We start from the raw sequence: 25,414 nt of genomic DNA on the forward strand, positions 1-25,414 counted from the left end.
CCCTCCTAATAGATTGTACATTTCGACAGCTAAAAGGGTATGAAAATTTAACGGAATTTTTAATGTCTTTCTAGGTTTTACGATACCACAAAGAGATCATCTTTGTTCTCCTTGCCATGAGAACAGATGGGTGGTAGGGGTGGTGGGGCCATGACTCACCACCTCCTTGTGTCCGCAGAGGCTGTACATGCAGCAGGCCAACTTCTGGGATCAATAGGGTTCACAACAATGCAGTATCTGCCAGCAAATCTTGGAAAGGCCATTAGTCAACCGGTGACCTGCCAACCTGACCACAGTGGCCTTCTGATGTGGATTCTCAGAAAGGTTAGCCTGTGCTGGGAAACTGAAAAGGTCAGGGGTATCTTACAATCAAAATCCACAGGACTGGGCTGAAGGGAATCACAAAGGAGCTGGAAGTCAGGGGTAAGGGCCACTCTGGAAACCAAGGTCATCACCCACTGGCTGCAGGCCCAAGAGAAGCTAAGTAAAAGAGACAGCAACTATAACATGCCACATACAACAGACATGGGTGGCCACTGGAAATGGCTGCTTTCCAAAAACACTTAACTAAATGACCCCCTGTGGATGGCAATAATGGCAAGACGGTCAGATGTCCAACTGGGGTATAGATGCAAGTCTCAGTAACTTTCAAAAAAGGGGAAGCATACAAAACTGACTTGTGAATTTTAATGTGGATGAAACATGTGCCTTTGCGAGTGTCATATTGTCCACTTACTCTCCTAGAATTTCAGAGAAGCCAAGATAACTCTAATCCTCTGAGAGCCATATCCTGAGGCCTCTTTTCCCTATGCTAGTTCAGAGCAAAGGAAGAAGGAATCTCTGAGATGGCTTGCATCTTTTGTGATTTTCTTGAGTAATCTCCTTGAGTCAGCAATGAGGAGGGGCTCTGGGGTCTCACAGATGTGAATTAGAATCTAGCTCCATGATTTATTAATGTTTGTGACTTTGGGCAGCTGATTTCATCTGGTTAGACAATCCCAGACTGGTCAACTGTTTTCTTTCCCACATTCACTGGATCTAAATTATCTTCTTTATCTGGGTCATTCTCTTGTAGATAGACTATTTTTTCCCCCAGTGGCTCTTATAAATGCTAGGCCTGGAATGGAACATAGGATTTCAGATATAATCTGACCAGAACTGAGGCTCTTGCTGATCTTGACCTGAACATTGCAGCTATCTTAATGCAGCCCAGCCCCAAGAGGCTCTGCAGCCTGTGTTCAGATATGCAGGCTCTAGAGAAGACCTCTCTGGCTCCATTACTTACTGTGTGACATGAGCAACTTCCTTAACCTCTCTGTGGTTCAGTTTCCACATCAGTAAAGTACATATACATAGTACACCTACCTAGACTAGCTAAAAGGATTAAATAAGTTAATAGTTATAAAGCATATAGAGGTGACTTTACGTAATAGGTACTAAACAAATACTTGGTTTATTGCTCCTTAGCAATCAAGCATTCTCTAAGAAATCTAAGCTATCACTGAGATTATATATACACCACTGAGAAGCTACCTTTTTTCATTCTTTTAATTGAGGTATAATTGACATAAACCATTCTACTAGTTTCAAGTATACAATAATTTGATATTTGCATATATTGTGAAATGATCACATTAAGCCTAGTTAATATCTGTCACTTTACTACAAATTTATTTTTTTGATAAGAGCTTTTAAGATCTACTTTTGAAGCAACTTTCAAATATGCAACACAGTATTATTAACTATAGTCCCCACATTGTATATACATACATCCCTAGGACTTACCTGTTATAACTGAAGTTTGTACCTTTTGACCACTTTCATCCGTTTCACTCACCCACCACCCCTGCCTCTGGCAACCACCATCTGTTCTCTGTATCTATGAGCTGCGTATTTTGTTTGTTTTAAGATTCCACATATAAGTGAGATCATATGGTATTTGTCTTCCTCTAACTTATTTCATTGAGCATAATGCTCTCAAGATATACCCATGCTGTCACACATGGCAAGATTTCATTCTCTTTTGTGGCTGAATAATATTCCATTGTGTATACACACATGTACACACACATATACCCCACGTCTTCTTTATCTATTCATCTACTGATGGACATTTATGTTGCTTCCATGTCTTGGTTACTGTAAATAATGCTGCAGTCAACATGGTGGGGAGGGGGAGGGCATATATCTTTGTGAATCAGTGTTTTAGTTTTCTTTAGTTAAACACCCAGAAGTAGAATTGCTAGATCACATGGTAATTATACTTTTAGCTTTTTGAGGAACCTCCATACTGTTTTCCACAGTGGCTACACCAGTTTATACTCCAATCAACAGTGCGTGAAGGCTCCTTTTTCTTCACATCCTCACCAACGTTTGTTATTTCCTGTCTTTTTTGTAATAGTCATTCCAACAGATGTAAGGTGATATCTCATAGTGGCCATTTTTATTAATAGAGCTTTTCATTTGCATTTCCCTAAAGATTAGTGACACTGAGCATCTCTTCATGTACCTGTTGGCCTTCTGTATATCTTCTTTAGAAAAGATATATTGTCTTTTTATTTTTTTATTTATTTTATACTGTATATTCAGATCTTTTGCCTATTTCTACCATGCATTTGTTTAGTGAAAATATATAACTTAAATTTATCCCTGGTAAAAATTCACCTTAATTTTAATTACCCTTCTAATCTGTTGTTCTTTAAAAAAAAATTGTGAGGGGCACCTGGGGGCTCAGTCAGTTAAAGGGCTTCTTTTGGCCTGGGTCATGATCTCAGTGTCTTGGGATGAAGCCCCATGCTGGGCTCTCTGCTCAGCATGGAATCTGCTTCTTCCACCATCCTGCTCATGCCCTTATTCTGTCTCTCAAATAGATAAATTTTAAAAATCTTAAAAATTTTTTTGAATTATGTTATTGTATTAATTATGTTTCCCTGTTTTGTTTCACTTACATATTTATTCATCAAGTCCTCTATGTGTTCACCTAAGTTACTGATTGAAAATACTATCAAGGGCAAGTTAAAATTCAATGCCACGTGTCATGCCACTAGGGACTCACGAGGAGTTGAGATTAAGTCCTTTATCAATTGTCTTTGAGACAGTTTCTCAGCCCTTTGGGAATCCATACTGAATGTATCATTCATTCCAAGGTCTTCTATTTTAACTAGGAGAAAACTGCTAGAAATTCCTCAAAAAGTTACACACAAGATATATTTCTTCTATGCATTTTATTTATCAATAGTTCTCAAATTTTAGTTAACTCATTTATTCAATAATATTTAATAAACAGCTATTCTGTCAATAAATGAATAAATACATACAAGAATATGGTAACAAGATAATAACAAGTACTAAGAAGAAAACATAAGAGAGAAACAGAATACTGCTGGTGCAGTGAAGGGAGTGGTAGCTCCAGGCATGAGGAGGCTCTTCTCTAATGACATTTAAACTGAGATATGAACAAGAGAAAGAGATAATCATGTCAGTATTTTGAGGAAAGCCAAGGCAGAGAGCCAAGTTAATGCAAAGGCTACATGCACTAGAAATGTTTGAAAAACAGAACACCATTGTGATTGGACAATAAATAAGTGGGGGCATGGCAAGAAATAAAGGGGGAGAGCTATCACATAGGACTTTGTAGAGCATGTCAAGGGATTTAGAGTTTTTTAAAATTATAATAGAAAGCCACTGGAAGAATTTGGCCAAGAGAGTAGCATCATCTGATTAACATTATTAAAATAATATTCTGACTACTGAATAAATTATCAGAGGAAAGAACATAATCAAGGAAACCAATTAAGACACTGGTGCACTAATCCTGCAAGAGATGAAAATACTTTGAACTAGGATGGGAATAGTGTAAAGAGGTAGGAATGGCCCAATTCAGGGTTCATTTTGGAGTCCAGCAGACAGAACCTGCTGATTAATTGAATGTAAGGTGAAAGAGAAAGAAAAGCATCAAGAACAACTTCTGGATTTGGGTCTTGACCAACTGGGATAACTGTTGTACCTTTTATGGAAAACAGAGGAGACCACAAGAAAAACGTTTTGGGTAGTTGGGCCATGTGGGCAAATCAAGAGTTCTGTGTTGGATCTCAATCTCCCCCAGCCAGCCAGCGTTTATTCAGTGGTGATGCTGGACAGAGGAGACAACATGAACCATCTAGCATATAAAAGCAGACAGACAAAATGGCAGCACTAGATGCTACTGGAGCTTAGACTATGTCCAACCATCTAAAGGACAGCGTTACTGAGAAAGTAATTTCCAAAACAGACAACATCTGAGGTTAGGTTAGCCGAACTTATCATAAGTGAACCTGTGCTACTTCCTATTGACAACTTCTTTTACAATTACATGCATAATAATCAACATCAAGATATATCATTAATATGAAGCACACAGGTCAATCATTTTTAGGGATCAAGCTTTCAGAAAACTGGGAACAGTAACTTATCTGAGCAGCAATTCAATATTGCTCTCAGGGACTCCAAGATCACATCTGCAACTTATTTTCTTAGTTGTGAATACCCAGCTGAGCATGAATATATAACCCTGACTGAGATGGTCAAAATACTCCCTTAGCTTTTCCATTTTCTTTCAACGGTACTCAGTCTGAATGAAGCCAATTCTCTGAGATAGTGATTTCAACATTGTCTTACATCCTGTTGCAACTTTCTCATCTCTAGCCACAGTGGTCTTCCTTCATCATGCTGCCTCCTACTAGTCACTGCAAATTCTGTTCCCTCTGCCTGAAACAGTTTCCGGCTCTCTTCACAGAGCTAATGCATATCAACCTTGTCTAAACATCCATTCCTCAAACATTGCCTGGTTTCCCTGACAAGGCCATATCCCATTATTACACACTCTTAAAGCCCCCTTGACCAACTCTTTGTAGTACTTACCTCAGTGCCAATTTTGTGATTGATTGACTAATGCACTCTTCACTACACTGAAAACTCTAGAAAGGCCAGAACTCTGTTGACTTTGGTTCATCATTATTCACCTACAAGCAGCATGATGCCTAGCAGTAAGTGAATGAATGAGAACAAAGAAGGAAAATCAGGGTGTTTCCTCTCTCTCTCTCTCTCTCTTTTTTAACCAAACCATTAATATGACTCAATCTTTGCAAACCAGTGACCCAAACTTCTTAGTTTTTCTTCCTATCAATACAGTTATGAGAAGTCCTTTTTGGTTACTCCTAAAATTTGACATTAGGGGAGCCCAACATTAGCTCCCTTTATCACTAATGGTATTTTATGTAGTATTAAATCTTTTCATGGCAGTTAATTTAGCTACTGTTTATTGGGGGTTTTGCCAGAAATCAGACACTTTAAATACATCACCACTCCATCATGAAGACCATACAAGGTTGGTATTCCTACACCTTTTAATAGATAAAATCAAGTCTCAGACACTTAGTGACTTCCACAAGGTCATACAGTCAATGTGATTCAGGGATTTGATTATAGGTCTAACTCAAAAGCTCTAACTTTGGGTTTTCCCAAATGTAAATCTGGAATAAAAACTATTTTTTCAAATCTGATGGGAAGTCAGTGTGAGAGTGCATGAAAAGAAATATTATTTTAAAGTCATAAAGCACTGGAGGCATATTAGTCACTGAGTTTCTTAGCTAATTATCACCTATGTATTCTGTATTTTTTATTTGCCTATGGATGTGTGCCCTTTTGTTCATGAGAAAAAGCTAAAGATTACCAGTTATGGTGTTGAAGAATTTAGGAAAACCTATAATTCTGGTCAAGGTAAGCTCTCAAGGAGGTAAGACTAGAATGTGATTATGATTTTGAAGCAGAAGTCTGATTATTTTATTATATGTTGCTTGGAACAAAAGCTTATGTACCCAAGGGTAGAGCTCAGGGGGGAAAAAAAAGCATTCCCCAAAGTCAGAAGAAGTTGGCAGTAATTACATGGCATTATTCATGGGGTATTGACTTTGGCAGACATGACTTATCACCTAGGGAGGAATCTGAGTTCAGGAGAATGAACAGTTATTAAGATAGTAAGTAGTGACATTTTTTGAAGATTTACTATGTACTAGAATCTTTACCTGCATTATTTCCTTTAATCCTCATTATATGCCAATTAAGGCTCAGGAAAATCAAGTAGCTTATCCAACAATACATATGGCAGAGCATACATGGCTTACAGATGACAGAGCCATCTGGATTCAGGTCTGACATTGGTGACCAATTCTCAGCCACTAAAATAGGCAACAGTTAGCACAGTATTAAAATATTTTGGTTTATCTATGTCAGTAACATAAAAGCTTGACTGATATATTTCTAGATACAACTATCCCTGGTTGCTTGGGCAAAGTCTAATTCCTGCATTTGCAAGGCTGAAAAGTAGACATTGGATTGGGTGAATTCACATTATGTAAGCCTGTCCCCCAGCAAAATTCTTCTGGTGCTAAGTCCCTTTCAAATGACAGTAACCAGATGGGTTAAATAACCAAAATTTGTTGAAAAGGGTAAGACAAGGAAAAGTGGCATTGGAATACTACAACAGCCACAGGACTAGGGGTCAGGAGATCTGGTTTCTAGTCTCAGCTCTATCACTAAAGTGCTCCAGGACCAAGGAAATTCACCCTACCTCCCTGAATCTTGGTTTTTCACCTACAAAATGAGGACATGATAGCAAAATCTCTATGATCCCTTTAAGCTCTATTTTTTGACTGCCCAGCAGAAGAGAAGTTGGAGGCTGATCTCACTTTTGGGGGGCTTCCAATTTTCTTCTCGATGCCATACTGAAAGGAAGGGCAGTTCCATGAAACCTTATACACAGCAAGACTTCTGAAAGCCATTACCTTACAGCATGATGTGGTCATCACTGCTCCCTTGCCCTCCTGGCTCTGCAGGGCTATTCCTGGAAGGGTTAGCAACTGAAGCAGTACTTCTGAGAATCTAAGAGTGGCAGTGGTGAGTGGGGAGAGCAAAAATAGTGTTTTTAAGCCCAAGAGGCAGGGAACTGAATGTTGAAAGAGTAAAGATCCTTGTCCTTGTGGTGTCAAGATACATTTTAAAAAGATGGTGACTGGGACGCCTGAGTGGCTCAGTGGCTGAGCATCTGCCTTTGGCTCAGGCATAATCCTGGTCCTGGGATCGAGTCCCACATCAGGCTCCCTGTGAGGAGCTTGCTTCTCCCTCTGCCTGTGTCTCTGCCTCTTTCTGTGTATCTCTCATGAATAAATAAATAAAATCTTTTAAAAATAAAAAATAAACAAAAAGATAATGACTAACATGTCTACAGGTCTTTGTAAACCACACTATCTTGTGATATCTGATATCTCCTTTCAGCTCCACAACAAACCTTTATGGTAAGGAGATAGGTAATGGGTGCTGTATGTGATTAGAGGAAAGAAACAGATGTAGTATGCACAAGCACATGCACACACAACACACACTCATCTTCATATGAGCTACAAAATTTACACTGTCCACAATTTTATTTATAGTATTGGTAGGAGTAATAATTAGAACCGTCTCTTGAGAGGAATGGAGAAAATCTTAATGAATCTCCTACCATTGACCTGCTCTTTAAGGAAGGATAGAAGACCCATTAGAAATTAAACCCAGGCCCCTGGAACAGCTTGGTGGCACAGTTGGTTAAGCGTTTGACTCTTGAATTTCAGCTCAGGTCATGATATCAGGATTGTGTGATAGAGCCCCAAATCTGGCTCTGTGCCCCACAAGGAGTCTGCTTGGGATTCTCTCTTCCTCTGCCTGTGCCCCCCACACCATCAAATAAATAAATCAGAAGAAGAAGAAGAAGAAGAAGAAGAAGAAGAAGAAGAAGAAGAAGAAGAAGGAGGAGGAGGAGGAGGAGGAGGAGGAGGAGGAGGAGGAGGAGGAGAAAGAAAGAAGAAAGAAGAAAGAAGAGGAGGAAGAAGAGGAAGAAGAGGAAGAAGAGGAAGAAGAGGAGGAGGAGGAGGAGGAGGAGGAAGAAGAGGAAGAAGAAGAAGAAGAAGAAGAAGAAGAAGAAGAAGAAGAAGAAGAAGAAGGAGAAGAAGAAGAAAGAAAGAAAGAAAGAAAGAAAGAAAGAAAGAAAGAAAGAAAGAAAGAAAGAAAGAAGAAAAAGAAATAATAATGAAATCCAATCCCCTCTCCTTTCCTACCCCAGGTCCACTATGCTCCAGCCACATCCAAAAGTTCATGCACAACTATAGTCATCTGTGTCTCCATGCCTTTACTTGGGCTGTTTCTTCTGCCTTGAAAAACATTTACTACCTTTGCCCGGTAAACTACTGCCCATATTTTTTAGACATCTCAAATGTCATCTCATAAGATGATTTCCTTGATACCACCTCCTGTTGTGACTTTCTGCTCTGCTTCCCCCCACAGTATTTTGAACATGTCCTAAACTTATTGGAAAACAAGAAAAACACTGAGATTATTGATTTACTTGACTCTTTCCCAAAGACATGAGATTCCCAAGGGTATGGACCATGATAAAGTATTTTTATTTCTCCTGTCCTGAATCTAGAACCTGGCACATAGGAGGCACTCAGTAGTGTTTGTTAGTAGCAGTAGTTGTTTGGACGCATGCATGATTGGATGGATCACTAACTAACATGAAGACTTCTAGATCATTCTCCATCAGGCAGAAGTTTTATTTTATTTATTTATTTATTTATTTATTTATTTATTTATTTATGTATGTATGTATGTATGTATCTATCTATCTATCTATCTATCTATCTATCTATCTATCTATCTATCTATCTCAGGCAGAAGTTTTAAATGATAAAAATAAGACAGTAAAGTACCCAGAGGATATGAACTTGCCTCAAGTGCTAAAAAGACCTTATTCTATCACCTGGAAAGAAATGAGAAGGGTAATAAGAAAAAGTGGGGTAAGACCAAAGTCTAAGGGTGAAAGGCAAAGACAAAGCCCAGTGCAGAGCACCCATAGTGATGGCCTCCACAGGACATGAGAGACAGTGGTGTGAAAGGCCTCACAGACCCTAGAAAACACAGGGATTAACTACGGCCAAAGATTTATCCAGACTTCCCAAAACATATACTAAAAAAAAAGCATCAAAACCTCATGATACCATGATGGAGCAGCAGTTTAGCAAAATTCTAAATGAAAAATCCCACATTCTAAGGAATGAATGCATAAATCCTTGCAAACATATCTAATTCTATTGGGAAAATTTAGATCATTGGGTATTAATAGCCATAAAAGGATTTTTATAATACCTACAACTATGGATATGATATCTCTGAATTCAGATTCCCAACATTGGCCCTGATGTCTATCACTGGTAGAAACCCCTTAGACCTGTTTCCACAAAGGAGATTTCCTCTTCTCTGCCTCAAGATGGAGTAGCATTCATGAGAACTCTCTAATCTCATGCTTCTACACTAATATACATTCCATCCATAGGAGGAAGGATCACTTAGCTGATCCATGAGACCTGGAGAAAATCCAATCTCCCTGGGGCCATGTCAACAAGGAAGTAGTGCCACTGCCTTGACAAGGAGTCAGTGCAGGTTTGGCATGTGTCTCTCTTCTTGACCCACTTATACGCAGGCCAGTGGGTTCTTTCAGTTGTGAATTAAACAGATCAAGTGCCAAAGCAAGCCCTGCCAGGTCTCATCTCTTTGTGTGAGCTCCTTGACCTACCAATGAATGGATTAGGTCAGTGTCATGCATGTCTCAGGGTCTAGCCAGGTTCAGAAAAGAGGTAGGATTTCCCCACCATGCTCCTTAATTCAGTACTGAACTTTGCTTCACTTGGCCCTGGGAACTGTCCTCAATTGTTTAGACTGTAGAGTAGAACAGTGGTGAATACTGGGCCACGGATGTCCTCAACACACACTTGTGATTAGTCATGATTCTTTACCTTCAGTGTGAAGCCCACATGATAAATATCTAAAATGCAGCTTTAGTTGACTGCAGGGTTACTTTATGAAAAAGTGAGAGTCCTAATCCTCCTGAAATAATTTTGCTTGTTTTTTTGTTTGCTTTCTGTGAAGGAGTTTGAAATATTTCCTGTCATGGAACAGTCTTGGAGAGACTGGCTATAGGAATGAAGCTGGACTGCAGCTATCATTCAGGATTGCAACATGTGTTCTACAGAATTCTTTCTTAAGTGGCAAATATATTCATGAAAAAAGGACTGTGAGCACCAAAATTATGAAATGAAATCAGTCTGTCACCTAGTAATGTCATATAATTCAAAACAATTTATGGAGAGTGTATTAAGTATTTTGGACAATTGAGGCCAAAAAAGGAATTGTTTATCAAATCCTCCATTCAAACATATATTCACTCATTCACCAAGTATTTTGTCAATATGTATTATGTGTCAGATAGTAGCCAGCGCCCTGTGCCTAAAATTCAGTCTTGCAGAGAGAGAGGAGGTTAAAAATATAGCCTTCCTCCCATTAGGGAACAGTCTTCCTTCATACATGCTGTTATCTTCAACTTTGCCTCTCACTTAACAGTTAGTAACTCCTTCTACCTGAGCTTGTAAGTCTCTTCTTTGCCTGGTTTGCCTGACCCCACATAATGCATGATCTGGAAGCTAGCACCCTGCACTCTTGTACATAACAAAGCTCTTTCTATAATGCAAAAAACCATTCTGTATTTCAGCCATGTTGTGCACCTGAGTTTCCATGAAGTGGCCTGCCCTAGTAACATAGTGAAGCACTCTTCCCAGGAAGTTAAAAGGCAATTAGGACATGCTGAAAGAAAGCCTGGATAATGGATGAGAGCAGGTGGGATGCTGCTCATCTTCCTAACGGTCCTTTCTTCCTGCTGTTCTCTTCCTCCCTGTTTGCTTTTGATAGATATGTAGGATTAGATGGGTGACTTGAGGATGATTCACATGGAACTGAAGGTCAACATTTATTGGCACAGATCGTTTTATTGGACGATGGGTAGATGATTCCTGCAAGACACTGGGTTTCCCATCAACTCTGAACATTAAACAGTTTCATTAGTATAGTGTCAATTGCATAGAAGTATAGAAGAAATGTCTACAGTATTCTTTTGATTCACAAAACTGTTTTTCACCTTACTTTGTATAATGTTCCCCAAACCATCCAAATAGCTCCTTGAGAGAAGGCATTAGGTAGTAACATTTTAGCTTTGAAAATCTGCATGTAAGTTACTTAAAACATTGTAAATTTCTTCCCTGTCCTTCAAATGCACCATATAAATATTGCATTTGATCCTTAACTTACACTTCATCAATAATTTATTTCATAAATATCCCTCTGTAAGACCATCAGCTGCTGAGGTGTTCAGTTTTCGGGGAAAGCATTTATTTACTGCACGAGCCCAGGAAGGCTGGTAAAGACTTGGCTAAAAGCTCCACATGGAGCAAATTATGGTAATTGTATTAATGCTCAAATCCATGAAGCTCTGCTCAAATCTGCTAAAAGGTTTTGCACTTTATTGCCCGCATCTTGATGGGCAATGAGTCCACTGGAAATGTTTAACACTTCACAGGGAAGCTTCCGGGATTCATTTCTCATAGTTACAAAAATTACTGAAGAATGTCTGGAGTATCTACCAGAGCAATCTCTGAAAGTCACAACTGAGAGTTAACAACCTCTTTACTATCTTCCACTTTTGGATCACACTGAAACTATAAGTTCAAGTCACCAGAAATGAAAATCAAAGGAAATATCACACAATTAATTTTGATGAATGGGTAAGTTTTAATTCATGTAATGGCAATATTCTGGTTAATGATATGTCTCCTTAGGACATCCATTAAAAATCCATTAACTTAACAGGCTAAATCTAATAAAGTTACTCTGGAAATTTTCTGCTAGATTAACATTATGGATTTTTAACGAATATTTCCTGTAGGTATTGCTCTATTAGCAAACCTAATATACTAATTAAACATGGGTTTTGTGTCAGGGTTGGGGGAGCACCAAGATGTTAAAATAAAAAAAAAAAAAATCAGAGCTGAGGTTGGACCCAAGTCACCAAAGATACTACTAAATATCAGTAAATAGCACTGTAGCTTTTAAAAGCAAAGTGCCAACCTACCAGGTCTAGCCATCCCAGTCAATTTATTCATTTACCAATCAATCAAATAGTAATTGAGCTACTAAAGTGTACTGTGCTCTGGCCAAGACTGAGGACACAAAGGTAAATTAGTAAAAATCCTGATGTCAAGGCACTCATGGTCTAGTATAGGATCAAGACACACATAGGTTACCAGTGTGTACTATACTAAGATAGAGTCAATATACCATGAGAACACTCAGAAGAACAACTAAATTTAGGGGGAGGGGAGGGCAAAAGTAATTGAAGTTGAAGTTTGTATTCCCATAAGATATCAGCTCTTTCTAGGGCCTCCCACCGGGAGGGTTTCAACCCTGACTTAGCATTTACTGCTTCTGCATGAGGTTGGAGGAGATTATTTATCAAAATTTCACCTAAAACAAGGTAACATTACTTCTGTCATGGATTGTGAGAATTACATGCAACGAGGAATGGGAAAGTACACAGAAATGTGCTTGAAATATAGAAGGAGAAACAGGGTTAGTATTTGTCACCTACCATTCATAAGCACACAACGAGTATTAATTGGAAGTCGATATAGCAAAAATGGTTAAAGCAGAATTTGGAATCATCCGAACATGGGTCTGAATTCTGCTGCTACCACTTGCAAACTGTGCGACCATCATTTAAACCCTTTTCCCTTTCCTGATCCTTGGTTTCTTCAGCTGTAGAAGAGGATAAATAGAAACAACTCTGTTATACAGTTTTAAAAATTTACAAAGATAATGGTTATAATGCAAAAGTATCATGTCTGAGAGGCATAAACTGTAAGTTTTAATTGCTACCATTAATTCTGCCTTCATAGGTAAGACTATATGGAAACATTAAGAGATTTGTCTAACTTTATTAGTGTCAGAATGAGAAACCCTCTAGCTCCTGGTTCAGGATTTTAGACCTATCTTGCCAGCACCCCTCATTTACAAGACAAGAGACCCTCCCCTAGCACTTGGTCCTGATGGTCCTCCATCAAGACAGCAAGTTCATGGGGTACCTACGGAATAGCAGACTGGGGACTCAGGACTTGGTGGTTCTGCTTTAGCTCTAATGACCAGTGCACTACTATCTTAGTGCTATGGGCTGAATTATGTCCCCAAAATTCCTATGTTGAAGGCCCCTAATCTCCAATGTCACTATAGTTGGCAATAAGGTGTGTAAGGAGGAAATTAAGGTTAAACAAGGTCAAAAGGGTAGGGCCCTGTGGTGCCTGGGTGGCTCAGTCAGTTGAGTGTCTGACTCTTGATTTCAGCTTAGGTCATGATTGGGCCCTGTGTTGGGCTCTTAGCTTAGCAGGGAATCTGCTTAAGAGTCTCTCTCTCTCTCTCTCTCTCTCCCCCCCCCCTTTTCCCCCTCCTCCTACTCATGCATGCTCTCTCTCTCTCTAAAATAAATAAATATATCTTTTTAAAAAGGCTAGGGCCCTGATCCAATAGGACTTGTGTCCTTAGAGGAAGAGACCAGTGAGCATTCTCTTGTGCACACTTTCTCTGCACATGTACAAAGAAGAGGTTACTGGAGCACATGGTGAGAGGCAGCTGCCAACAAGCTAAGAAAAGAGGCCTCAGAACTAAATTTACCTTGTTGGCACTTTGATCTTGGACTTTCCAGCCTCCAGAACTATGAGAAATAAATTTGTTGTAAGTCACTCAGTCTATGGTGTTTTGTTATAGTAGCCCTAGTGAACTAAGACACCCAGGACAACTCTTTGCCACAGTTTTCTCTTAACTCTTGCCATCTGTCTCCATTCTAACAACTGTTTGGTCTTACGCATTCCATCAACAGATTTTTATCAATATCACTATGCCAAGACTCAAGGGTAAGGTACAGTGATTCCTGACCTCCAGAAGCTTCTAGGTAAGCATGAGCTTCCTGTGTGGATGCCTACTTTCCCTGTTGAGCAAGAAGCACTGTCTAAAAACCCAGCCTGGTTGGCAGGAGTCCCAACATGCCAGCCTCTAGCTGGCTCACTCAGCCCCCAAATAAAAGATCAACGCTATTCCCCAGTTGCTGTCCAAGCTACTTCTTCCAAATAGCAGAATATCCAGAATTTTAAAGCCAACCATCATACGACTCATGGTATTAATACTTTTCCATGACCTCTGAAGTTATACTCCACTTATCAGCTGAAATCCCATCACACTTACTCCTGTCCAGTTACGCACACTCGTTCCAGTCTAGCTGATGTTGGTTCTGGGTGCTAAATACTGAACCACTGTATAATCCCACTGGAGGCCAACTACATAGCTACAACTGCTCCCTTAGTTTTGTATATCCCAGTCCGCTTTGGTGGAAAAATGTGTAGTTAGAGACCCTAGTTCTAACACTGATTTGATACCTTAATCGTGGACAAGGACCTGAATCCCATTTTTCCCATCCATAAAATGGGAATAGCTATACCAACAGGTCTGTGAGGGCCAATTATTTTTTTATTTTTTTTTTTGTGAGGGCCAATTAAAGATAATGTATATAAACCACCTACCAAAGGAATCAGAATATAGCTGATGACAAATGACTGCTGCTTTGCTTTCTTCTTCTTTTCCCTGGTCCCATGCTCTTCACCTTCTCTACCAGCTCAGATCCAGACAGGATTTCAAGGGAGCCACAGAAATTCCAGAATGGCTCTTTCTATATACTACTCTGACTGTTCTTTTCCCTAGACTCAGCAATTAATAGTTAAAAAGATGATAGACAATCAAATTATACTATTTACAACATAGTAGTATAGGTGCTACTTGAATCTTTGATGATTTTATCCTGAAACTCTTGACCTTTAATAGACGGGTCACGAGGATTTCCCCAGAGAAAGATTGAACTGAGATAATCTACTACATGACTCAGTTATCAAGGGCAGTCAGAAGTTGTAGCAGATACCAGTTTTTCAGCAATATTTAATAGCACAACTTCCAAGTTTAAGCTGGCCATATGCATGGACACATGGCTACCCGGCCCATAGCCACATTCCTCAGCTACCCTTGCAGCTTAGTGGAGCCTTATGACCAAGTGCTGGTTAATGGGATGCAATCAGAAATGATGTGGCTCATCTCCATGTTATGGTCTCTCCAGAAGAATGTGGATGGATTCCTCTGGTCCTTTTCATTCCTCCCACTCACTGACTGGGAACTGATAAGAAGTGGAGTCACCAACTTGGACCCAAGGTTGGAGGCCTTGTTGTGACAATGGCAGAGCTGGCCTGATAGTAACTTGCCTCTATTCTATTATAAAAAAGGGAATTACCTTCCATCTTGTTTAATCCACCATACTTTACACTTTTATTATTATAACATTTAGCGTAAACACGAAGTACAATACATTTCTATTTATTTAGGGATAATTGCCTATCTGATGACAGCTTACTACAACTGCAAGTAGTAACTATAGGAAACCAACAACTTTCTGTGAAATGAACATGCAAACCTTAAACTTCAAAATGCCAACCATCATTACATATATGTGTCTAGCATATCAATTCTTTCACCAAGTCAATTCCTACTAGTCACCCACATCTTTATTACCCAGTCATATAAAAGTGAAAGTCTAGGACTTCCTTAGGCAGGAACCACTGGCTCATGTTATAGTTTCTATCTTGTTCCTGTTCTTCTAATTTTTATCTCTTCAAATATTTTTCTTTCTGTTCATGGCCTTACCTGGTTCCTTGAATCTAATTCACAGAGCATTTTCCTAGTACTGATTGGAAACAATCCATATACCGCCCCCCCCACTGCCCCAGTTATGCTCTTCCCAGCTACTCCATGCAAATGTCTTCCTCTACCTACCTCAATGACTATGATTTTATATTTCAATGCAGACTTCCACAGCCTATATCTCTACTCAGTTCCTGAGCCCCAACACAAAGGCCTACTAGTCATGGCTGACCCATTACGATAGACTCATTTCTCTTAGAAAAACAGGGCTGAGTTTCTGCAATACTTCTTTTAAAGTTTTTATTTATTTATTTGAGAGAGACAGAGAGCATAAGCAGGGGGAGGGGCAGAGACAGAGGGCGGAGCCTGATGCAGGGCTTGATCTCAGGACCTTGAGATCATTACCTGAGCCAAAGTCATTCACTTACCCAACTGAGCCACCCAGGCACCCCCTGTACTTCAATTCATTAAAATAAATAAATAAATAAAAAACAAACAAAAAGACAATAACCTAATATATATATATATATATACACCTAATTACTCTCCAGATGTTTTCATTTTGTTTGGTTTTTACCTATTTTGCTATAATTATCTGCAACAAAATCTTCTAATCCGATCATCTTCCAGAAGCTATCATCCCAGCCTTTCTCTGCAGAGTATGTCCATTTGCACACGAGGGAGCAGAGAGATCTAAGAAAACAGAAGAGAGGTAAAACCAATAATATGAGTCAGGTTTCCTTTATATTTTGCCAAATACCTACCTAGATAGCTGCAGTAGTGTTAAAGAAGTAGAATAAGCCAAAGTAAGTAATTATACATCCCTGTTCAAATCTAAAGACTCCATTTGTACCTGGCCATGGGTTGATGGTTGTGGGGCTGAGTGATGGGTAAATGGATGCTTACGATCTACTCTGTTTTGTGAATGTTCAAAATTCTCAATAAAAAAGGTAAAAAGAAATGTAAAAAGTGCTTGGTATATATATATATATATGGTAGCTCCAGTCTAAAGCAATGTTTTAACAGGAGTTAGGCTGCAATGCTGGAAGGTACTTTCCAGCTTCATTTCTCCTACACTCACCCTTAGAATTCTATACTTTGACAATAAAAAATCAGTTGCAGTTTTCCGGAAAAAAAAGAAAAATCCTCGCACATTTCTGTGCCTTTGCCCTACTTCTGTTTGTTTGGAAAATTCTTCCCACCTTCCTCTCCCTGATAACTCAAACACTTGTTCAGCCCTGGCTGAGTTGCCAGTTCTGGGTATAGGTGCTCCTCCTCTGAGCTCCTGGAACATGCAACATCCCTTCTACCACAGCCCTTAAAATGCTGTGTAATTAACTGCTTCTTTACACATCTTCCCAATAGTGTTACTGCTTTCTATACTCCTATTGTGTCTATAGCAAACCTTATAAAACAAAACCTAATAATATCACTCCCTGAATAATACTTTTCAATTGCTCCTCATGGCCTTCAGGAAAAAGTCCAATCCTTAGCAGGGCTTACAACACCCTTTGTAATATGACTATACCAACCGCTAGATTCCCACCTTGCCAATTCCCACTCTTGCTTGCTCCATTCTGCAAAACTGGATTATTTGAAGTTTCCCGTAGCAGGCCTTGATTTCTCACTTCCCTGTGCACGGAAATCTTTGTTTCATTCTGCTTACAATGTTCTTCACTATTAAGTATTTGCTAGTTAGCCTTCATGACTCAGCTCAGATTGTCCCTTTTCAAGAAGCCCCAGTGAAGGACAAGCGGAGTCCAAAGCCTCTTCTCTAAGTTTTAACCTGGACACAGCCTTATCAATGACCATAGTAACTGTCTCTGCCTGTCATTCCCCTAGCTCTCCCACTAACTCCAGCTACTCCTTCAAAGTAGATCCAGCCCGGCTCAGCTCTACCTCTAGTATTTAGTCCACATTGAGCCACAATGAATACTGAATGAATGGCAGCACTAACAAAAGAATATGGTCTGTCTGCCCCACTACAGGTAAGTGATAAGCCTGGGAAGTTCACACAGTTTTACACACAAATTATCATATAGAGTCAAGGTCTAGGTGCATCTCAATCAATCATTCACACTGATTCACTTACCCACTCAAATATTCAGCATTCATATATTTACTACAACTCTGGTACATTGTGATGCCCTAGGGAACTAATATATGCAAAAGACTCGGTCCTCTGCTCTCATAGAAGTTGACACATAAGCTGGGGGAGACAGAAATTGATCAATCACACCTAAAATCATATACTAACAATAATGTTCTAAAAAGGAGGTAAAGAGAGAAATGAAAACTGTTAGTAGGGGAATCTGATATAACCCGGTGGGAGGAAAGGGAGAAAATATCAAGCAAGAAAGTCTCCATGGAGGTAACATATTGTGAGACCTAAATGTCTTTTGAAAGCCAACAAAGTTATTGATCATTACTGATTTTTTTTCAGTTGTTGTGTAGACAGAAGAGCACATTGAGCTGAGCTAGGCAGAAAAGATATCCTAAAACAGTGATAGCACCAATAGAAATGTAATACACACATGCTAAATCCTTTACCTTACTTAAAAGATTTTTTTTTTTTAAATTTTGAGGTATAGAAGGTAGTCACCTATGTAGCATATACTAAAGAATACAAAGTAGGCTAATTCCTCCTGGCAGGATGCTTGGGATTCCAAATTTGGAAGCTCTGAGAGCTTACTGCAAAGAACAATGCTTTGTAACAGAAGATGGTGTAGACAGATTATTTCTAATGATCCAACCATACAGAACAACTCTTTGCTCTCCAAATGCCCCATTCATGTGCAGAATTCTATGCCTCTGATCTGACTGCTTAACTCTGCCCTCTGTCTTAATTGCTTATTGTTCTTTCCACTCATTCTCATCTACTAGGCAAACTTCAGGTCATCTATAATGGTCTAGTTCGAAAGTCACCTCTACACTACCTCCAACTAAACTCATGGCTCTCTCTTTTGAGGTAACATTTTAACTTGAAAATACTACATTCTCTTTCTTTTTTTAAAGATTTTATTTATTTATTCATGAGAGATACGGGGGGGGTGGGGGGTGGGCGGAGACACAGGCAGAGGGAGAAGCAGGCTCCACGCAGGAAGCCTGACGTGGGACCCAATCCCGGGACTCCAGGGTCACACCCCGGGCCGAAGGCAGCACTAAACCACTGAGCCACCTGGGCTGCCCTGCATTCTCATTCTTAATAGCAGAGGCAGGTTGAGTTCCTGACCCCAAATCTCTGACCCTCCAGATCTCTTGCCATGTAATCTGCAATGCTACCTCACTCCCTGCCATCTCCACAATGTGGACAGGATCTCCTTTCCTACCTCTAGATTTTTGGATTGTCACATGACTGGATTTGGTCAAAAGAATAAGTCAGGAGGACAGCATTCTGATTTCAAATCGAAGCTTCAAGAAGCATTACATGTTTCTGCTCGCTCTCCTGAACCTCTGGCATAGCTTTGAGAAAATCATGTGGAGCTAGCCCACTGGGGAGAGAAGGATAAGAGATATGTGGAGCGTATCTCTTCCAAGAGATGCTTGTGATCCACCAAGCCCAGCCTGGATCACACATCCCTCCAGGCAATCAAGACCTGATGCAGTGAGTTCAGCTAACACTAGAAGAACCACCCAGCAGACCACAGCCTAAAAGAGCCAAATACGTGATTATCGTGTTAAACTATGGAGCACTGGTTGTGGTTTGTAATGGTTAATAGTTACACAACTCAATACTTTATAGCACAACTAAGTTATTCCAAGTAGATTTTTCCCCCCAGTGAGGGCAAGGAGAGTGAAGTCTCAGTCCTCACAGCAAGTTCAAACAGATGGCCAGGGAGCCTGCTTTGATGGAAAATGACTGAGCCCAGGAGGCAGGGAGTTGCCAGGTGCAGATGCCTGGGGCAACTCCATCTTCCATCAGGATAATTCAAACACTATTAGGGTCCATTTCCCATGGATCCCTTTAAATCAACTCCTCGGCAATATGAATGTGTAAAAGTAGCAGAACTGGCAAAGTGTAGAGAATACATCTGAGGCCACAGGTTCTCTCGAAATCTCCAGGACAGAGAATATGATTTTATCTTAGTGAGTAGCTGCCTTAGTAAGATACAGGTAGCAGAAGGAAAGGGTTGCTTTGCCCCTGAGGCCTCTTTTAAGACCAAGGTTCTGTCATTCCCTGAGGTGTTCGTGAGCAGTGTGCAACTCCCAACTTCACCATCCTGCAAGCTGCCCTACCAGCAGCCCCTTGGGGGTGGAGGATGTACTTCGTAGGATTACAATTGCAGGCAGGGGATGGTGAAAGACTGGGGCTACAGTAGCAGGCTAACTTGTTCCACAGACAGGCAGCCAGGGAGGACTGCTATCCCAGGGAAAAGAGGCTATTGGCTGCTTGTTCTCTGGAGCCAGAGTGCCAGGGCAGAAACTGCTGTCCTTCGCTGCTCTCAGATCTGTTAATGCCGAAGAAACTATAAAATCCCATGTGCAAGTCAAAAGAACAGCAATCAATGAGCAGGCAGAAAAACAAAAAACAAACAAACAAAAAAACCCTAATGTAGGGGACCAGTTCATGTGAGAGCTGATATCAGAAAACATGTGGAGGAGACAGGCCTCTCTAAAGAGAGGGTGGTGAAACCACAGGAACTGAGCATTACTAAGGGAAGCAGCAAGAGTTTGGAAGGAGGCAAGAAAGACTTTCCGAACAAGAATCACTGATTTTAAATTTTAAATTTAAAACTTTCTGCAGGGACACCTGGGTGGCTCAATGGTTGAGCATCTGCCTTTGGCTCAGGTGGTGATCCCAGAGTCCTGGGATTGAGTCCTGCACTGAGGTCCCCATGGGGAGCCTGCTTCTTCCTCTGGCTGTGTCTCTGCCTCTCTTTGTGTCTCTCATGAATAAATAAATAAAATATTTTTAAAAATAAAATAAAAATAAAATTTTCTGCAGGAGAACTAAAAAGAAAGAAAGAAAGAAAAAAATCACCAGCACTGTTGAAATTCAAATTAATGATCTGGAAGATGAAATGAACAACATATCATAACTACCCAGAGGAAAGACATAAAGAGAGAAATGATGAGGGAAGAAAGAAGAGGCGTGGAGAGCAGATCCAGCAGTGTAACATGAGAATAACTAGATTTCTGGTTAGGATTTCTTTTTTAAGAGAGAAAAGGAAAAAATTTTTAAAAAACCATACACACACACACACACACACACACACACACACACAAAAGATGAAAGAGATGCTATAATTAAATGAATACAGTATTTTTTTTTTTAATATACTGAGCACTGAGCTGAAGCAAGATTTAAGCTTGTAGATTAAAACTCTCATTAAGTCCAGGAAGTGAATCCAGGAAATACTTGAATTTCAAGCATAAACAGAAAATTATACAAGCTTCCAGACAGAAAGAGTAAGTTCCTTGCAAAGGCAAGAGATTCAGACTAGCTAAGGAATTCTCATCTACATCTCTGGAATGTAGAAGACAGTGGAACAATGTACAGACTATTAAGAAAAATGATCCAAGTATCCTATGCCCAGACAAAATATTATTCAGCTGTCAGGGCAGAAGAAAAACATTTTCAACATGCAAGGACTCAAAAAGCAAACTTCCCATATACGTGCTCTGAGGACAATACTTGATAATGAACTTAACCAAAAAGACAAGTGATTCACATAAGAGACATCAAAGACTAGAGGAACCAGTGGTGGTGAGCACTGATATTCACTCTCTCTCCACATGTGTGCACACACACATACACATATATTTAAATCTACATAGATGATGATAAATGACGTAAACAGGAATTTGTAATACTAAGTTTTCCTGCTATATTAGAAGGAAAAATCTATTAATGACCTGGAAGTGAAAATACTGTTAGCAAAACATCAGAGTCAGAAACTGAAGAAGGGGTACATAGGAGCACTATGCACATGCATGCGTATGTACACTAGGGAAGAACAGAAGTTTAGTGTACGGAATGAAAAAGTAATTTCTAACAGAGGCAAAAAAGCTTAGTAGAATTCTCAAAATAACAAGATTAAAAAAGAATAAAGTTAAGAAGTCAGTGTAACCAGATTAAACCAATCAATAGGGAAAGGCAAAGATCGTAATGTAATATAAATAGAAAATAAAAATATGGAAAGAATAAAGTCATTTATTTCAGTTATGAAAACAAATGTGAATGGGCTGAATTCAACAAGTGGTCAAAAGATAGTAATAATAATCACACTGGCATTAAAATTGAGTTATATCTTCTTTACAATGTAGATTTTTTTAATGTGATAAAAATATTTTTTATAAAAAGGTCAACAAAGAGGGGCACCTGGGTGGTGCAGTTGGTTAAGCATTAGACTCTTGGTTTAGGCTCAGGTCCTGAGGTTAGGGTCATGAAACTGAGCCTCTCACTGGTCTCCACACTCAGCATGGAGTCTGCTTGGAACTCTGTCTCTCTCTCCTTCTGCCCCTCCCCACCCTTTGTTCTTGCTCTTGAAAATAAATAAATAAATCTTTTTTAAAAAAGGTCAACAAAGAAATAAATACAATTTTTAATATGACAATTTAAATATCAAAGTAGAACATAAGATCAAAAATATTAGCCAAGACTAAGAGGAGTATTACATAATTACAAAATTCTCAATCCTGTTGAATATTACTGTTCATTATATTTTATGAATGAACAACATAATGTGAAATATATGAGAGCTCCCAGATTTAAAAAAAAAAGGCACGTGAAAAGAGGATTTATTTAAAAGATTTTACTGTACTTTCAGAATTTAAGGAAACAAATAAACCAAAAGGATAACAATTAATATGACTACTGAGGAATTAAAGGGCTCAAATACAATTTATAAGCTCAACTCTACATGCTCATGTAGGGGAGAGAGAGGGAGACCATTTTATGATACAAACAGAGACTAGATAGGCAACATGGTATTTTACAGAGAAATTCTCAGTTTAAAAGTTTTTATTAGAAATGAAAAATGTCTGAAAATTAATAACCAAAGCAGATAATTTAAGAAATTATGAAAAACAAAAATAGATTAAATTGAAAAAAAAAGATCAAAAGGAGTAGTAAAGATAAAAGCATACAAAAGATAAAACATAACAAGATAAAACTCAGGCAATCAAAAGAGCCAAAATATGGTTCGAGGAAAAGACAATATAAACAAGCAAAAAATCCTCTGGTAAAACTGAGGAAGGAAAAGGAGAGAAGGGGGACGCCTTGGTGGCTCAGCGGTTGAGCATCTGCCTTCAGCTCAGGGCATGATCCCAGGGTCCCAGGATCAAGTCCCACATCAGGCTCCCTGTGTAGAGCCTGCTTCTCCCTCTGCCTATGTCTCTGCTGCTCTCTCTGTCTCTCTCATGAATAAATAAAATTTTAAAAAATAAAAAAAAAAAAGGAAAAGGAGAGAAGGAAAAAAATAACAAATATCATGACTGAAAATGGGGGACATAACTACAGATAAAGCAGACATTACTAGAAAAAAGATATTAAGTAAATAAATTATGCTAGTACATTTGAAAATTTAGATGGAACGGGAAATTTATTAGAAAGACAGAACTTACCAAAATGACTCAAGAAAACTTGAAACCGTAATAAACTTATTACCATGAAAAAAATAAGCCAATAGCTAAAAATCATCCTTCAAATGAAACTTCAAGCCTGTATGGTTGTACCAGAAAATTTTAACAAATGTTCAAGGAACAAAGCACTCCAAATTATTTCAGAATCTAGAAGAAGAAATGATCCCCAAGTTATTTATGAAACTAGGATAACTATACTACAAAAACCAAGCAGATAGTATTGGAAACAAAAATCAGGCCACTCTCACATTATGAATGGGGGCACAAAATTCTAAGCAAGGCATGATCAAATTTTATATAAAAAATGAGGGGGAAAAGTTTATCATGAACAACACTCCAAAACATTTTAATAATACAAGGTTTATGTATTTTGCTATAGTATTTTATTAAAGGAGAGAAAAATGATCAACTTATATTGAAGAAAGAAAAGTATTTGATGAAGTTAAAGGGCACATCAGGATAGAAACTCTTAGTGGAGTAGCAATAATAGAAGCTTCTGCTTCTAACCATGATGGAGTAACAGAGACTGGATTTTACCTCCCCACTTCCAACCTTAAGAAATCATAAAAGGAAAAAAAAAATAGATGACACAACTGCTCTCAGACCTTGAACAATAGGCAGCACAGAACTGTGATCCCTGAGAGAAGGAAACAAATGAAGTGAGCCCTAACATCACTCTGGCTTTCTGCCAAGAAGCCTATTCCTGACCACAAAGCAGAAAGGATGCCAAGGAAAACAAGTCAGGGTCACAAAATTGAGAAAGACTGAGATCAGGATTTAAGGAATTTGAGGTGGCTGGAAGCTGTGATGGCACAGACTTTCAAAAAGAAGGTAGGTATGCAGAAAGAGGGTCCTTGAAATCTGCAGAGTCCCATCAAATATTTAACTATGAAGATGCAGATACGTACATGGATGCTCCATGAGGTCTGGTGAGAGGAGACTGGAAGGCCAAGAGCTGAACAGTTCTCAGCTCACAAAGAGCTGAGAATGAGAATCATCTGAGTTACTAAAATTAGAGTGGAACATCCTCATGGATCACTTGGGACATTCTGTGGAAACCCTCAAAGAATGATTTAGAAGTATAACTGAACCTTCTTGTGTAAAGTTTCCAATAAAAGTTTTGAAAGAAGGTTCCAAAAGATAAAACAAAGCCAAAAGCATATTAACAGTCTGCCAGAAAAAGTAGCTCGTCATTAGAAAAACAAGCAAACAAACAAAAACAAAAACAAAAAAGACAACAAAACCCAGACACTGGACAACATAAAATTAACAATGTCAGCATCTAATAAAAAATATTTCAAGAAACAATGGCCAATTTTTAAAAATTTGATAAAAGCTATTGACCTACAGAGTCATGGTCACCGAAACCAAAGCAAGATAAACACAAAGAAAACCACATCAAGACACATTATATGATCAAATCGTTTTTTTTTTTTTAAAGGTTGACAGTCTTAAAAGTGGTCTGAGGAAAGACTCACAATGAAGAATAGTCTAACGAGGTCAGCAGACTTTTTACCGGAAATAATGCAACCTAGAAGAAAGTGGAATATCTTTAAAGTACTGAAAAGTTTTAAAAAGAAAAACATCAAACTAGAAAAAATTTTTTAAAGATTTATTTATCTGACACAGAGAGCACAAGCAAGGGGAGCAGCAGAGGGAGAAGGAGAAGCAGGCTCCCCACTGAGGAGGGAGCCTGATGTGGGGCTCAATCCCAGGATTCTGGGATCATGACCTGAGCTGAAGGCAGATAGATGCTTAACTGAGCCACCTAGGCACCCCTCAAACTAGAATTCTATATTCAGAAAAAAAAATATCTCCAAACAATCAATATGAAAGATAGGCTTTTTCAAACAAAAATTAGCATTCACTTCCAAGAAACATGCAAGACATGTTAAAGGCAATTCTTCAGGGAGGAGGAAGATGACACTAAATGGAAATATGAATTGATACATAGTAATGAAAAGTATCAGAATCAATAAATATGTGGGTGGATACAAGAGGCCTGCTTTCATTTTTAAGTTTCTTTAAAAGAAAATGGACTTTGTGCCTGTATCTTTAAAAGATAATTTAGAAAAAAAAAAACAAACCCAATGCACTGTGGGGCTTACAACATATGTATATACAAAACATGACAATAATAGCACCA

The 25,414-nt window shown here is 38.9% G+C and overlaps 1 protein-coding gene across 14 annotated transcripts in view; it reads right to left on the reverse strand.

The window, feature by feature from the left end:
* Positions 1–25,414, reverse strand: part of FGGY (FGGY carbohydrate kinase domain containing) — a 413,290-nt gene that overhangs the window by 239,071 nt on the left and 148,805 nt on the right. For all 14 annotated transcript variants that reach the window (XM_072730788.1, XM_072730787.1, XM_072730782.1 and 11 more), the window contains one exon: positions 16,262–16,377. In XM_072730788.1, coding sequence (XP_072586889.1) covers positions 16,262–16,377 — 116 coding nt within the window. The remainder of the gene's footprint in view (positions 1–16,261; positions 16,378–25,414) is intronic.

The sequence above is a fragment of the Vulpes vulpes genome, chromosome 12, assembly GCF_048418805.1.
Source record: "Vulpes vulpes isolate BD-2025 chromosome 12, VulVul3, whole genome shotgun sequence".
Classification (NCBI taxonomy): domain Eukaryota; kingdom Metazoa; phylum Chordata; class Mammalia; order Carnivora; family Canidae; genus Vulpes; species Vulpes vulpes.